This window comes from Notothenia coriiceps, unplaced genomic scaffold, assembly GCF_000735185.1.
Source record: "Notothenia coriiceps isolate Sejong01 unplaced genomic scaffold, NC01 NC01_scaffold00036822, whole genome shotgun sequence".
Lineage (NCBI taxonomy): Eukaryota > Metazoa > Chordata > Actinopteri > Perciformes > Nototheniidae > Notothenia > Notothenia coriiceps.
This window is the reverse complement of record NW_011369523.1, coordinates 27110-40513: the sequence shown is the minus strand read 5'-3', so window position 1 is coordinate 40513 and position 13404 is coordinate 27110. Positions and strand designations below refer to the sequence as shown.

General features: G+C 39.3%; 4 protein-coding genes across 4 annotated transcripts; 2 read left to right on the top strand and 2 right to left on the bottom strand.

Moving 5' to 3' along the window:
- Positions 1-302: 302 nt before the first annotated feature.
- rexo4 (REX4 homolog, 3'-5' exonuclease) lies at positions 303-3770 on the bottom strand. Its single transcript, XM_010792906.1, has 8 exons — positions 3234-3770; positions 2793-3121; positions 2565-2711; positions 1719-1912; positions 1533-1621; positions 1366-1440; positions 1201-1275; positions 303-1043 (listed from the first exon to the last, which is right to left on the bottom strand). The coding sequence occupies exons 1-8, from the start codon at positions 3453-3455 to the stop codon at positions 873-875; spliced, it is 1302 nt and encodes a 433-aa protein (XP_010791208.1). The 5' UTR covers positions 3456-3770; the 3' UTR covers positions 303-872.
- A 207-nt stretch (positions 3771-3977) lies between these two features.
- Positions 3978-5763, top strand: pigp (phosphatidylinositol glycan anchor biosynthesis, class P). Its single transcript, XM_010792905.1, has 5 exons — positions 3978-4192; positions 4282-4366; positions 4692-4764; positions 4873-4991; positions 5273-5763. Exons 2-5 carry the CDS (start codon positions 4285-4287, stop codon positions 5386-5388), a joined length of 390 nt encoding a protein of 129 aa, XP_010791207.1. The 5' UTR covers positions 3978-4192; positions 4282-4284; the 3' UTR covers positions 5389-5763.
- Positions 5764-8857: 3094 nt separating this feature from the next.
- LOC104964181 (putative nuclease HARBI1) lies at positions 8858-11257 on the top strand. Its single transcript, XM_010792903.1, has 2 exons — positions 8858-9676; positions 10605-11257. Exons 1-2 carry the CDS (start codon positions 9001-9003, stop codon positions 11018-11020), a joined length of 1092 nt encoding a protein of 363 aa, XP_010791205.1. The 5' UTR covers positions 8858-9000; the 3' UTR covers positions 11021-11257.
- Positions 11213-13398, bottom strand: LOC104964182 (protein tyrosine phosphatase receptor type H). Its single transcript, XM_010792904.1, has 5 exons — positions 13265-13398; positions 12974-13096; positions 12597-12757; positions 12159-12294; positions 11213-11702 (listed from the first exon to the last, which is right to left on the bottom strand). Exons 1-5 carry the CDS (start codon positions 13325-13327, stop codon positions 11496-11498), a joined length of 690 nt encoding a protein of 229 aa, XP_010791206.1. The 5' UTR covers positions 13328-13398; the 3' UTR covers positions 11213-11495.
- Between the last annotated feature and the right edge of the window lie 6 nt (positions 13399-13404).

Genomic DNA, 13404 nt, shown 5'->3' with positions numbered 1-13404 from the left:
GACTTCTCATGTATACGAGTAATGGTAGCATAATGTTTGATTTCATATTCCTTACTTGCCGATGCATTTTCCTGCGATGAGACCATTGCAAGTTGGGATGTTGAAACTATATCTTGTGCAGCTGTGCTACTACACACAATTGTCACCATGCTTCCAAACATCTTAGTCATTATAAGAGGTTATAAGAGAGCATCAGTTAAAAATAAAGTTGTTTACATCAGTCATATGTCAGCCCTCTGATTTTAAGAGATCATTTTAGTGAAAATAGAAGATTAGATGTTACAAATTCTGTCAGACACAACTTTGGTTAGTATTTTATGTTTTTTCAGTAATTGCAATATATCTAGATAGAAACATTTCTCTCATGTTTAATCCATACTTCTTTTGAACAATGAAGGCAACCAGGAACCACAATACTACAAACAAAAGTTATGAAAGAACAAGGATCTAAACACACCGTTTATATAACACTGGAAACATTATGCAAAAATAAGATCGTGTGCTAGTGGAAACATTTTCTGAAGTCCTCATGAGCTCTTGATGTTTCCACTTCCCGCCAACTGAAATGTCTAAGTAAATGATGGTCTTTGAACATGTAAGATGGAAAGACTTATGTTTAAAAAAAAAGAAAAAGACGAAATGATCTCTCAGATGTTTCATATCCTGTGCAAGTTCATTCCTGAGGTGCTCAGGCAGAACACTCCTGGCTTTGTGAAAGTCTTGTGCAAAAAACGATCAAGTCTTTCACATCCTGAGATGTCCTGTCTGAGGGCCACTCGTTGAAAACTCATTTTTATGAACATGTTCCAAACCTCTGATCATTTCAGTATGTGCTGCTCATCCACAGGTGTCCTAGCAGATTGGCTTTGGATTCAGAATCCCACGAGGTTCTTGTTCACGTTCACGTTCTTGTTCTTGGAGGACTTTGGCTTTCTCACCCTCTTCTTGTCTGAGTCTTTGTTATTATGACTAGCTTTAATGTCCGATTCCCACTTTTTCTTCTCCAACGTGTAGAGCCTCATGGTGGCCTGTGCGTCTTGGACCTGGTAAACAGTGGATAGTGGGTACAGTACAAGATGCTTTATTTTTACATTTCTCACTGGTATTCTTTGTTACTGTGCAATAAACAGTCAATGTGAGAGAAATAGGAAAACAATTGGCACACTTTTTGTTAAGTGGGCAGTGTGTTTGATGACTTACGGATGAATGTTCGCCCTGTTGGACTTTAACGTTGAGTATTTCTCTGCAAAGCAGTTTCAGCGATGGTCGACCACTCTAAAAATAAAAATAAATAATCACATAACATTAAACACTGATTCTCAGATTTGGTAAAGTGGGTTGCACAACTTCAAAAAGTAAACGTACCTTTACAATCTTCCTAAAGGGTTTGTACTTTTGAGTGTCCCGGATTTTCTTTTTGGGATGATCCAGGAGTAAAATCTGAAACAGCAGATACAAATATTTAGCTAAACAAGAGCCTACATGTATTTTGAAAAAAAAAAGTTCCTGCTCAGATTCTCCATCCAGGCTACCTTTAAGTCATTGTGTATGGCATGTCCGACTACTATTCTGCCTTGCAGGATTTCAGCCACCTCCTTCTGCACAGTCTGTAAATCCTCTCCTGCAGTGAGGCAAACATGGATGTCAATGGAGTTACACAGCATGCAGACGTTTTAAAAGCAATGAACTATAACTTGTATTCGTTTCTCACTACTTACCGTCTATGATGTCTTCTGGTCTGATGCCACTGAAAGCTGTCCTGTAGTCTGTCACCTTCTCTGTGGGTTTCACGTATTTGTCATAGATGCATTTTCCAAACTGGTTCACGAGGGACGCACGAGCCAAGATGCTTTCCTCTCCGTCAGGACCGACTCCCACCATCTCGCAGTCAATGGCCACGGCTCTGGTGAGGCTAACGGTGGGCGAATGGTAAACAAGGTGATGAGTGGACAGTGTTCACTACGACATCAACCTGCATGAGGAAGATCTGCATCTGTGTTTTTGTTGCATATGTTGTTAACCAGAAGCTTTATTTGCCAAGTATGTACACATACAAGGAATTTGACTTTGATAAGACAACTTGTATTCCTCTCCGTTTGTCTGTATTGAGCCATGTCTCTTTAGTGCCACATTTCTCCATAGCATGTAGTAGTGTTTGACACTTTTAATGTTTTAAATTCATTAAAGCCAGCACCAAGTTTATATGTGTATTGACAAGCTGCATTGTCAAATGGGAAACACAAACAGAAATCTAAATAGTTATGAAAAAGTTTCATAACTATTTAATCAGTCTTTAAACTCACCTTATTTTTACTGTACAGATAGAAGAGTGGTATAAATTGTTCATTTATCTAAAAAGCAATAAAGAAAATAAGTGAATGTCTCGAAAACTACCCCAAACTATTCTTCTAAATAAGGGCCATTGATAAGATGCAAAGGGACCGCAAACACAGCAGATGGATCAGTGCCAATGTTGCATTCTGGTTCAATTGGATGTCACACTCGTACAAGTGTTACATGAAGCATTTGTGCTACAAAAGACCACCAACGTTGTCCTCACTCACCCCTCAAAGGCTTTCTCCTTGACCAGGGAGCTCTCGGTGTCATTGCTCTTGTGAATGCCCTGCTTCTTCCTCATTATGTCTGCTGCCTCAGCTCCCACCGTCGCCTCGATGTCATCCGGGTCTACATCATCAAACCAGAGGTCCGCTCTGCAGTAGCAAAAAACAAGATGAAGTTAGTGGACACAATTCCTCTTGACCTCAATATAAGCAGACGTCAGTGCTTCTTACTCTGTAGGTTTTGTAGGTTTTGTCTCTTCCACCATCTTCTTTTTCTTAGCTGGCTGCTCGCCGTTCATCTTCCCACTGTCCTTTTTCCTTTTTGGAGCAGCAGACTGTTTTACCTCAGAGACAGCTGGACTCTTTGAGTTCACCTTAGAGTCCTTAGGGGCAACAACAACAGCTTTTTGCTTCTCTTTTTTCCCGGTGTCTTTCTGCCCAGGATTGTTCTTGGAAATATTTGTATTAGTTTTCTCTTTCGTCTCTTTCTTTAGCAGAGCACCATTGGGAGGTTTTGGTGTCACAGGCTGCTTCTTCTCCGGCTGACTGGCCTTCAACATCTGCGGAAAGTTTAGCAAAGTGTTAAACTTCAGTAAACTGAATGTGATTACATCTAATTAACAGACATGAAACATGGTAACAAGTTAGAGACAGATCATTTAGATGACAAACCTCTTGTAAGGCCTTCCAGTTAGCAGAGAACTGCAGGCCATCCTTTGGAGGAGCCACCTGCTGGACTTTAGCTTTCTCCTGTTTCTGGGGTTGAGGCTTTATGGTTTTAAACTTCTCCTTCATCCACTGTTTCCTCTTCTTTTTAACTGTGTATTTGTTCTCTGTAGTTGCAGGTCCTTTTTTAACGGACGAGTCTTTTGTCTTTTCCTTCACCGCTGACATTGTGGCCACTTTTGGTAAAATATTTTCTAAGTAAAGTCTGTTAACCGTCCCCAGCCACGTTGGACCGTCAGAGCTGCGTCGCTTAGTTACCGTTTAACGTTATAAAATCAACCATCAACTCGGTCTCACCAACACATGTTACCCCGGAGTAAAAATACCTTTTAGCGAAACCAAAACAGATAAAATCTTAGTATGTTTTCCTTATCTACAATGAAATGTGCGCAGTGAACTACAGCAGATCCAAAGCCATGCTGAAATGTATATTTCCGACACGTGCACCAGCCAAATGTGTCCGGAAGAAACACGAGCTCGTAAAATGCGTATGTGTAGTTCTTTGTTAGGCTTTAATAAATACACCATTGTCATGCATTTTTCAACTTATATTGACTTTAGTGTATGTGATATTTTAATACGCTAAAATATATATAACTTTGCTATTTGTTTTGCTTCTTATTTGAAAGGCGGAAACTCGTTGTGTGGCAAACGTTGCATATCGGACCGAATATAAGTTCGGACAAAACGTAAGCGAGATGTTTGACAGTTTGGAAAAGAAGCAGCCCAGCCTACCTTTCGATAAAAGTCAATAGTTAAATGTTTTTATTTACATTTCAGATACATTCGCAGATACATGTTGTTTATGTCAATGTCGTCGTGGTAAATTACTAAAACTCAGTTTAGGTGTGTTGTCAGGAAGATATCTGGTAGCTCGTTGAAAGGCATTCATCTAGAATTCAAAGGTATGTAAGTGGGTCAAACATGGATTTTAATCTTTATTTATTCTTTGAATTTACACTTCATCTTCTTGCTTCTTTTGTTCTGGTTTCAGATCATGGTGATAAACTCTCCTTCTCCTCTGCCTGAGAGAGCCATCTATGGGTTTGTCCTTTACCTAGGCTCTCAGTTTGGCTTCTGTAAGTCACATATTTTCATCTAACTCATCCAGTATTGAAATGCTTAACACGTCTAGATAAAATATAGATATTTAGGGTATTTAATAGCATGTTTGTTACGGTTTTAATACATAGCAATAGCATAGGCAGTCCAGTGCGATTTTTGCATTTTGATAAGGGGATGTTGTTATGTTATTATTATGAGGATGTGTTGCCATAGTTGTGTGTGCAAAATACATGCAAAGTGCATATCTCCAATGTAAAATAGTCTTAGTAGGCATGCAAACATAACAAATGTGTCATCCATATCAATAACACATTTACGTTCCTTTTATTCTCTCCACAGTTCTGTATTGTCTGTGGGCATTCATACCAGAGGAGTGGCTTCATTCAATAGGGCTCACTTACTGGCCTCAAAAGTAAATATAAAGATCATGATTGGATAGTAGTTATCAATTAACAAAATAGTTAGTAAATATTCAAAGTTTTATGATCCATTAACTGAGACATTTTCCTTCCTTGTGCAGATATTGGGCCCTTGCTGCACCCATCTATCTGCTGGTGACGTTAGTGATTATTCTGGTGTTGCTTTTCGGTGTGAACATGAACAACACGGCTCCACTGGACTCCCTGGACAACATGACAGGTGAAGACAAGCTATATGCTAACAGTGACTTATTGTTTAGGTCACAATTCACCTGTAGGGCAACATTAACACACCTAACTATACACATACAGTATTAGTACTACAGTATAATGACTTCTGCAACACATACCAAAAGCAACATCACCAATCATCAAAAAATATATAATTGAAAATAGGAAAGCATATTTAAAAAATATATCATACTGTATGTTATATTCTAATGATAATATATATGATAGTTATTTTGACATCATATTTCAATGCTTCCCTTTTTGTTACAGATGTGTACGCTAAAGGTCAGAAGACAACAGACTGCAACAAAGGGGGAATACCCAGACTGAGAGATATTGACATTAGTGAAGTCAACAGAATGTTTTATTTGTCACCTAAGCTATGACAAACAGAAACACATTTTAGTTGGAGGCCAAGAAGAAGGAAGGCTGCTGGGTATTTAATATGGTGTCACAGTTTTCATCTTTGTTTAAAAAGAATTCTGCTTTGTTTATTTACCAAAGAACAATGCAACATGGGGACAATATGGTATGTTCCGGATCTACATTGGACAAAATGTGTGTGTGTGTGTGTCTGTGTGTGTGTCTGTGTGTGTGTGTGTGTGTGTGTGTGTGTGTGTGTGTGTGTGTGTATAAAGCTGTAATATGTTGAGTGTGATGTAACACAATGTCACCAATAACTTATTGTTGGAGCAACTTGTACTTTGGATGAAAAATGTAATATATGATTATATTCAATAAATCAATTTGTATACATGTAATTATACATGTAATTACGCAAAGAAAATGTGATTAATATTTGTAACAAATATCATAAAGAAGATATCTTACATAATATTTTTGTCCCATTGTGATTATCAAGGGGAAGATAGTAACCTCAGTGTCCACTGCTAAAATACTAGAAGTGAAGCTACAAAAAAATCCCGAGTGTTGAAGCAGTTTAGTGGGTTATTGTTTTCAAAATGCCATGATTCTGACTTACAAAGTTAAAGCACAAGATGCATTCATCTGATCACAACTAGACCTCCGACTCAGATCTACTTCAGTCCCAAAGTATACATGTTAATGTTTTATTTTGAGTGTCTTACCTACATTTCCTCTTTTTCACTGACTTCCACACCATATTTGTATTTATTGAGATGCTATATATGTTTAACTGATGAGCAGTTTTCTCTTTCCAGTACAGGCTTCCTGCTTCTGCTAGAGTGAATTCATAAACTCTATACACAAAGGGGATATCTGTTAAAAAGACAGGGGGAAATCAGCACTTCTCTTCCCCATATTATACTGTTTTTCATCAATATATTATAGGTCTCAGATATATACAAAACATGTCTCTGAAGTGTTTTGATCGAAATTCCAAACAGATCATTGTAGCATCCCATAATCCCCTCTGTTTCAGCCCTGTTTCCAAAGTGCTGATTCTCTGTCTGTTACTTTAGATGAAAATAAGGAGCCACTCCCCACGCCCCTCTGAGAGAGATTTGGTTAAAAAGAACACAATGGTGCTCTAGGAGGAGATTCAGGTGATAAGGTCTGATCAGCTCATTTTAAGACAGGTTTTTATATAAATGGATCAGGACAAAAAGAGAGAGAATCGCTTTTACTGAAACTTTCAGAATCTCTTTACACAGAAGGGACACATGTTTTTGTATACAAGACATGAAAAAGTAGATTTTGAATAATAAGTGACCTTTCACTGTGTTTTGATCACTTCCAGTTTTGCACAAGAAGGGCTCTTGTCTTTGTCAACAATCTCCTGACAAAGCATCATTTGTAAACCAGCATGCACAAGATGCCCCTTCGACCCCGCCAAATCGGAAAATAAGTGTCTGTATTTGGTTCTTAGCATGAAGATAGAAATGGGGAAACAGTCTGGTTCTGTATTTTAAAAAAACTAAAGGATGTTTACCATTTCATGTAGCAGACTATTTCTTCCTCCAAATCGGACAACAAGTGTCTGTATTTGGTTCGTTTCGGGGAAGCAGTATAATGAGAGCCCCTCTCCCTGAAGGTCATGTCTTCTGCTTCACGCTTTCCATTTTCTACAGTATTTAGTATTGTGATAAACACATATGTGATCTCGGGATAAGACATCGCTGTTGAGTACAAGAACATTGAAATTAATAGATAATTTGATAGATGTCAGAGAAGATGGCCCAAGGCAAGATCTGGCCGTTGTCATTTTTTGTCAGGGACATTGTGTAACGTTTTTAAGGGAGAAGACCTTGTGACGGAGAAGATGAGTTCTCTAGGAGGAGATTCAGGTGATACGGTGGGGGGGGGACACATTTGTATGTATAAAAGACATGAAAAAGTGGAATTTGCATAATAGGTGACCTTTAAGTTCCCTAAGAGTTCAAAAATAAGTGTATTTCCTTTCAAATATAAATCTTGGCAGCTTTTTCATCTCTCATATTTTGGTAAGAGTAAGGTCTCCTTTTCCTTTGGATCAACAAGAAAACGATGAAAGCATTGAAATGTATGCTAACGTGGAAGAATAATCTGAATCTAAATAATATATATGACAATTGTGTCTGTCCAATAGAACAAAACATACCATCACATCAAGTACACCATTAAGTGGGACCTATCATGCAAAATGCACCTTTGTACGTCTTTTATACATGAATATGTGTCCCCGGTGTTCCAGGGAACTAACCAAGTGTCAAAAAACACAACCCTCTCTATTTTCCTCCTTAGCCAAATCTCTAAAAAAAAGGGGCTGCAAAGGATCTGAAAAAAACGGATGCAGATTTCAACACTTTTCTACGTCACAAAGAGAGGTGCTCCGCTTATTGGTCAACCTATCAGGGGAATGAGCCACGGCCACGTGCTTGCCAAACCTCTCATTCGCATATACTGAAGGACGGGTTTCCGTCCATTTGGCTATTCAAATGTTAACGCAATGGACAGACTTCCGTGCACATCAGCGGCTGTCGGATTAAAACAATTTAATGCACTTTTAACACTCACTCCTTTCCTGAGTTACAAAGTGAAGTGACGCAGCCTGTCCTCTGGGTGTGCTCTGTGGGGGGGGAGGGGGGGGGTATCGCAGCCTACTCCTCTCTGCCTGCCTGCCGCTGCGCTCTGCCTCTATCCACACAACTTTTCCCCGCCTTTCAGAGACATATTGCTGGGTCAAACTCTAAGTTACAAACTGTACACATTGCATTCTTGCTAATTAGCCAAAATATGAACGGAATAAGTAGCAAGCATCGTAACAAACAGAGTAAAATAAATAGGGACAACAGCTTGTCAACTAACCATTCAGAAACGTCCTGCTGCAACCGAGATGTTTGCACCTCCACCAAAACCTCCGCTGCTTCAGGGTCAGTTTCTGGATCGAATTGATAATATGCTTGAGCACATGCATTGCTCTGAGATGACATGTTTATTCCACACTCGTAATCACAGCAAACATGGTAACGTGACTCTCGCCGGCTCATGCCCCCCTCTTCTGCAGGGGGGCGTGGTCAGCTGCTGCTCAGAATTTTCAAAGACAGGCTTGGAATAGAGCGAAAATTAGCGAAACGAGGCATGGCTAAAAAATGATCTGTTTGGTATTTTGAAAAATAAAATGTGTAAATATACCTTATATAGGTATGGTCATACACTATATCATTTAAATATAGCATGATAGGTCTCCTTTAATAACCTTTTTCCTATTTATAGAAAGTTGCATATCCGACTCAAATATAGTCAAATGGACAGAGGTAAGGAACAAATGTTGTTCCTCTGTCTTTATAACAACAATCACACGATAAACATAAATATTTCCAACATGTTTTAATTGGAAAGTCATAGTATTTTCCACTAAAGTGACTTCAGCATGCCTTTCCGCTGGGTGGCGATGAAGAGCAGCTTTGTGGACTGCCTTAACATGACAGAAGAAGACCCAGCTTCCATGACACTTGTAATGTACTACTGTTTACTTTTTGTCAGCCGTTCTTTTCTCTAGTCACATCTGAATTTAAACTCAGTACAATAGTAATCAGATGGCCTTTGCTCTGCCAGTGTGGCTCGCGGTCCAGAAGGAGCTCCTCGAGCAGACCCACGTGGATCCGACGTGTTTCGACCAATTCGACGACGGTGCTTTGTTTCTGGTGTTTCACCTCACCAGACCCTGTATCGCGTTCATCACAGACGCTGTGCGCATCCGCTTAAAGAAAATCGACTCGAAGAAAGGAGAACTGTGCGTGGACGAGATGGTCATGGTGGCTCTGAACTATTACGCGCACGGAATTTCCTCCCCCGACCTCCTGCTGAGGGCTGGACAGAGCCAGGCGGATTGCCCCGAGATCCTCAGCACAGTCTCCGAGGTCTTGGCCGGGATGTCCGATGCGTTCATCTCCTTCCCACTGTTCCACAATGCCAAAAATAGTGTCGCCTCCAGGATTGAGAAGTTCTGCGGGATCCCAAACGCGCTGGGCGTCCTGGCTCCAGCACACTTTAGGATCAGAGCCTCTCCATATGAGAAGGAGAGGTTCAGGTCTTTCCTCAACACGTTGGGTTTCACATCGGTGTCGAGCCAGCTCATATGTGACAGCGACGGAAACATACTGAGTGTGGAGAAGTGTTGTGTGGGCAGCATGTATGAGGAGGACATGTGGTACTCATCCATCAAAGGGAAGGAGATGGAGGAGGAAGTGCATGGACCGTTTTGGGTTATTGGTAAGATACAAATGATCAAAAGCTGGATCAAAGTGACACATTATAGTAGCCTACATTACAGTGTATAATCATCCCACTCACACATCACTACTTCATTGCCTCCCTGTCAATAAAACCTACTCAAACAAAACACATATAACTCAAATGTAGCTTTGTATCTAACAGTGTATGTGTTTCAAAGAATAAAACAAACACTACACTACCACATCAACATGCATATCTGACCAAGATAAACAAAACAAATTGGCCTTTGAGCATATGAATCTTTAAAGAAATGGCCTTTGTTCTTCATGTTCCCAGTGAGCTTTAAGCCCCAACTTGTTATCAGTTTATCCTTTAGTTCAAGTAGAGGTTTTCCCCAGATGTAAGGAAATTCCCTACAGGCACAGAGATATACATTTTCTAATGATTAACAAATTAATGTGAAGTGTGAATGTGTGTCAAGCGTTCAGTTGTATGCCAAAGACTCACCAGAGACCAAGATGTGTGGTTGAAATCTCTGGAACAAGTCAGAAAGTTGGCCTTAAAGCAAAATAAAAAGGTTTCTATAGAATTAATTTAATACTTCAAGATTTCAAAAGACCATATCACATCATAACAATGTCAGTAGCATTTTGTAACAACCCCCTGTAATGCTGTCATGTCATACAATTACTACTTGATATCATGTTATTAGTATAATTATATACTTTTATTATATTGTATGCAGGAACGTTACACATCCTTTTTAGTGTCAGTTCTGAAACACATATGCTTTGTCAATTCATCCACCACTATCTTCTGGTTTAATCATGTAGCTTCCTTTTAGGGAAGTGTACAGTTTCTCAATTGTCTGCCAAAAAAAAGGCCTGTACACTGCAAGTCTGGTTTGTACCCTACACAAATAATGCTACATATTTTTAATTGCATAATGTCCTGTCTCTTTTAGGTGGGAAAGGATACAACCTGAGCAAACATGTCCTGACTCCTCTGGCAGAACCTGCAAATGAAAAAGAGATCCGCTTTAACGAGGCCCACACAAAGATCCAAAAGGTAATGCGGAATACACTCGGCTCCATGAAGTGGCGTTTCAGGTGTCTGATGCAACTTGGTTTTGCAAACGATGAATCTTTGGACAAAAAAAGCAACATCATCAAGGCATGCTGTGTCCTTCATAACCTCGCTAAGAAGTTCTCCGTCCCTCCCCCGCCTGTAACTGGTAAAATTGAGCCCCTGCATCCAAGCAAGTTGCAAACAGTGCCAACCGAGATCATCCCCGAGGCCTTAAAAGCCAGACAGGAAATCATCGATGAAAAGTTCTCTAGCAGCTTCTGTAGCCAGGACACATCGAATCAAGACACATAAGAGGATGCTTGAGCGGGTGTGTTGTCATCAACATACATCGAGGACAAACACTGGACCCAAAACCCAGCTCATTATGCAAAATGTAAATAGTTTGTTACTGTTGACACTAACGGAAAATGTGACGCATGTTGTCTTTTCATTTCATTTAAAGACTTTGTAAACACATTCAGATATATTTGTTTATAAAAAATATTTTTATTTCTTGTACAAATAAAGTCTGGATGTAATGCGAAAAAATTGTTCAGTCATCATATTGTTCCCTCACATGATGATAATAATAATAATAACAAGAATCATACACATTAAGCTGATAAGATGAACACAATGTTATACATGAAATAAAATCTAAAGATTACTATGAATTTATATTAATATATAGGCTTACATGTTTTTAATATTTACAGTTTAGCAAAATATAGCATGTAGATTTAATTATAAGTGCATAAAAGAATGATGATCAGTACTGTCAAGTTGTCTAGTTTATGTTTTTTTGTTGAGGAAACACTCGGAGTGCAGTGGCGTTGGCGTATATCGTGTCTCCATTCTCATAGATGTTCTCTTCAGTATTCTCTAAAGTATTCTCATAGATGTTCTCTTCAGTATTCTCATAGATGTTCTCTTCAGTATTCTCATGAGACTGCAGGCGGTCCATGATGCATTGGTGCAGGAACACGTACTGAGACTGAAATACACAAACCAAATCTGTGGGTCATGTGGAAAGCAGAACTTTGGGGTTAAAGTATTAATGCTCACACTGCTCTGGGTGATACTTCCTTAAAGATGTTTATCATAATTTTCTAATAATGTAAGCCAAGCTTTTTGTGTTTGGACTTATTAACATTTTGAATTACACAGAATGTAAAAGTATTTGGCAAACACACAACTATGTGCAGTGACACATACATTAATACATTATTGTCACTGTGTAATTCAATTGTCAAATTGTCTACATTAGTAGGTTAAATGCGGAACTGTAAAAGACAACTCTGTTGAAAATGTACATCCAAGTGGAAAAATACGCAAAGCTTAAACTTGCTATAGAACAGTGCTTGTACTGTTTCAACACCTGTTTCCAAAAATCAAAAGATTATAAAGGGTACCTAAAGAAGTCATAGCTCAGAATGAGGGTTAGTTTTACCTCAGTTTGCACCATGTGTGGGCGACTCAGTCTCATCTTGTGCACAAAGCCATTGATGCCCACCGCTCTTTCTTTCTCTAGTTGCTGAAGCAGCACATCCAAGGCCATGATAGTGCCTGTCCTCCCCACTCCAGCACTAAAAGAGAGACATGCAGCAAAAGGTATGATGGTCACCATCATGTAGTCCCATAAGACCTGAGCAACTATTCACTTTATACTGACTTGAAAATTCAGCCAGTAAGTTTCAAAAGCTGATATTTTATTTAAAATGTGTATGCATATCTATATCATATGATGTAGCAGTAAGCTATTCATTTGACCTAACCACAGGGCTCCTGTCTTTGACCGTTGTCTGATTTCTTGTTTCACTGAATTGTTTTTTTAAACAAAACTTCCAAAATAATAGCATAGGTTACTCTCCTGACGTAAAACTTGTACCTGCAGTGAACCACAGTTGGTGCTCCAGCCCCGTCTCTCTCTATGTGCCGTCTCACCAGTCCTCTGAACTGGATCAGCACCTCTGTGCCCTCAGGGACTCCGTGGTCAGGCCAGGCAGTGAAGTGAAAATGTTTAACTGTGCGCTCCTCTGAGTTGTTCCTCTGTGAAGACGATGCAAATAGAGGAACTCAATACAGTAAATATTTGTGTTGAGCAAATATATTTCAAGTTCTCAAGCATTATCCTCTTTAAAAGCAAATGTGCACAAACTCAAACAAGCTTGTTTTATGAAACATGAGATAGTTATTTGTGACTTGGAAACGTATTAATAAGAAGCCTATTAAGTTACATCATAAACATTGAAGAGGGTTTCATACATTTTTCACTCTAAATTCCCTCAAAGTCCAGTCGGGCTCCTGCTTTTCAGACCTAAGGGTTACTATCAGCTCTCCGTGAGGCACAGGCTTACTGTCTGCAGGCCAATACTGCTCACACTTCGTCTAGGAAAAAACATAATGAAAAATAGGTTATTGAAGTTGTGGCAATACGTGTGAATGAAGTCACCATTTGACACTTAGCAAATTATTAACAGTGAGTCACTGAATGAAATTCGTACTTCCTTTCAAATCTGGATTTAAAACTTTTTTCAAATGTCCCTGTTGACTTACCCTTCCTCCTTCAGTGCAATTGGTTACCATAACGATGCCTCTCACTCGTTGTTCCCAGATCATACCTCCAGAAATGATTGACTGTTGTGGGCACGAGGACCCTGACAGGCAATGTAGTCTTTAGCTGCTGTTGTAACCCT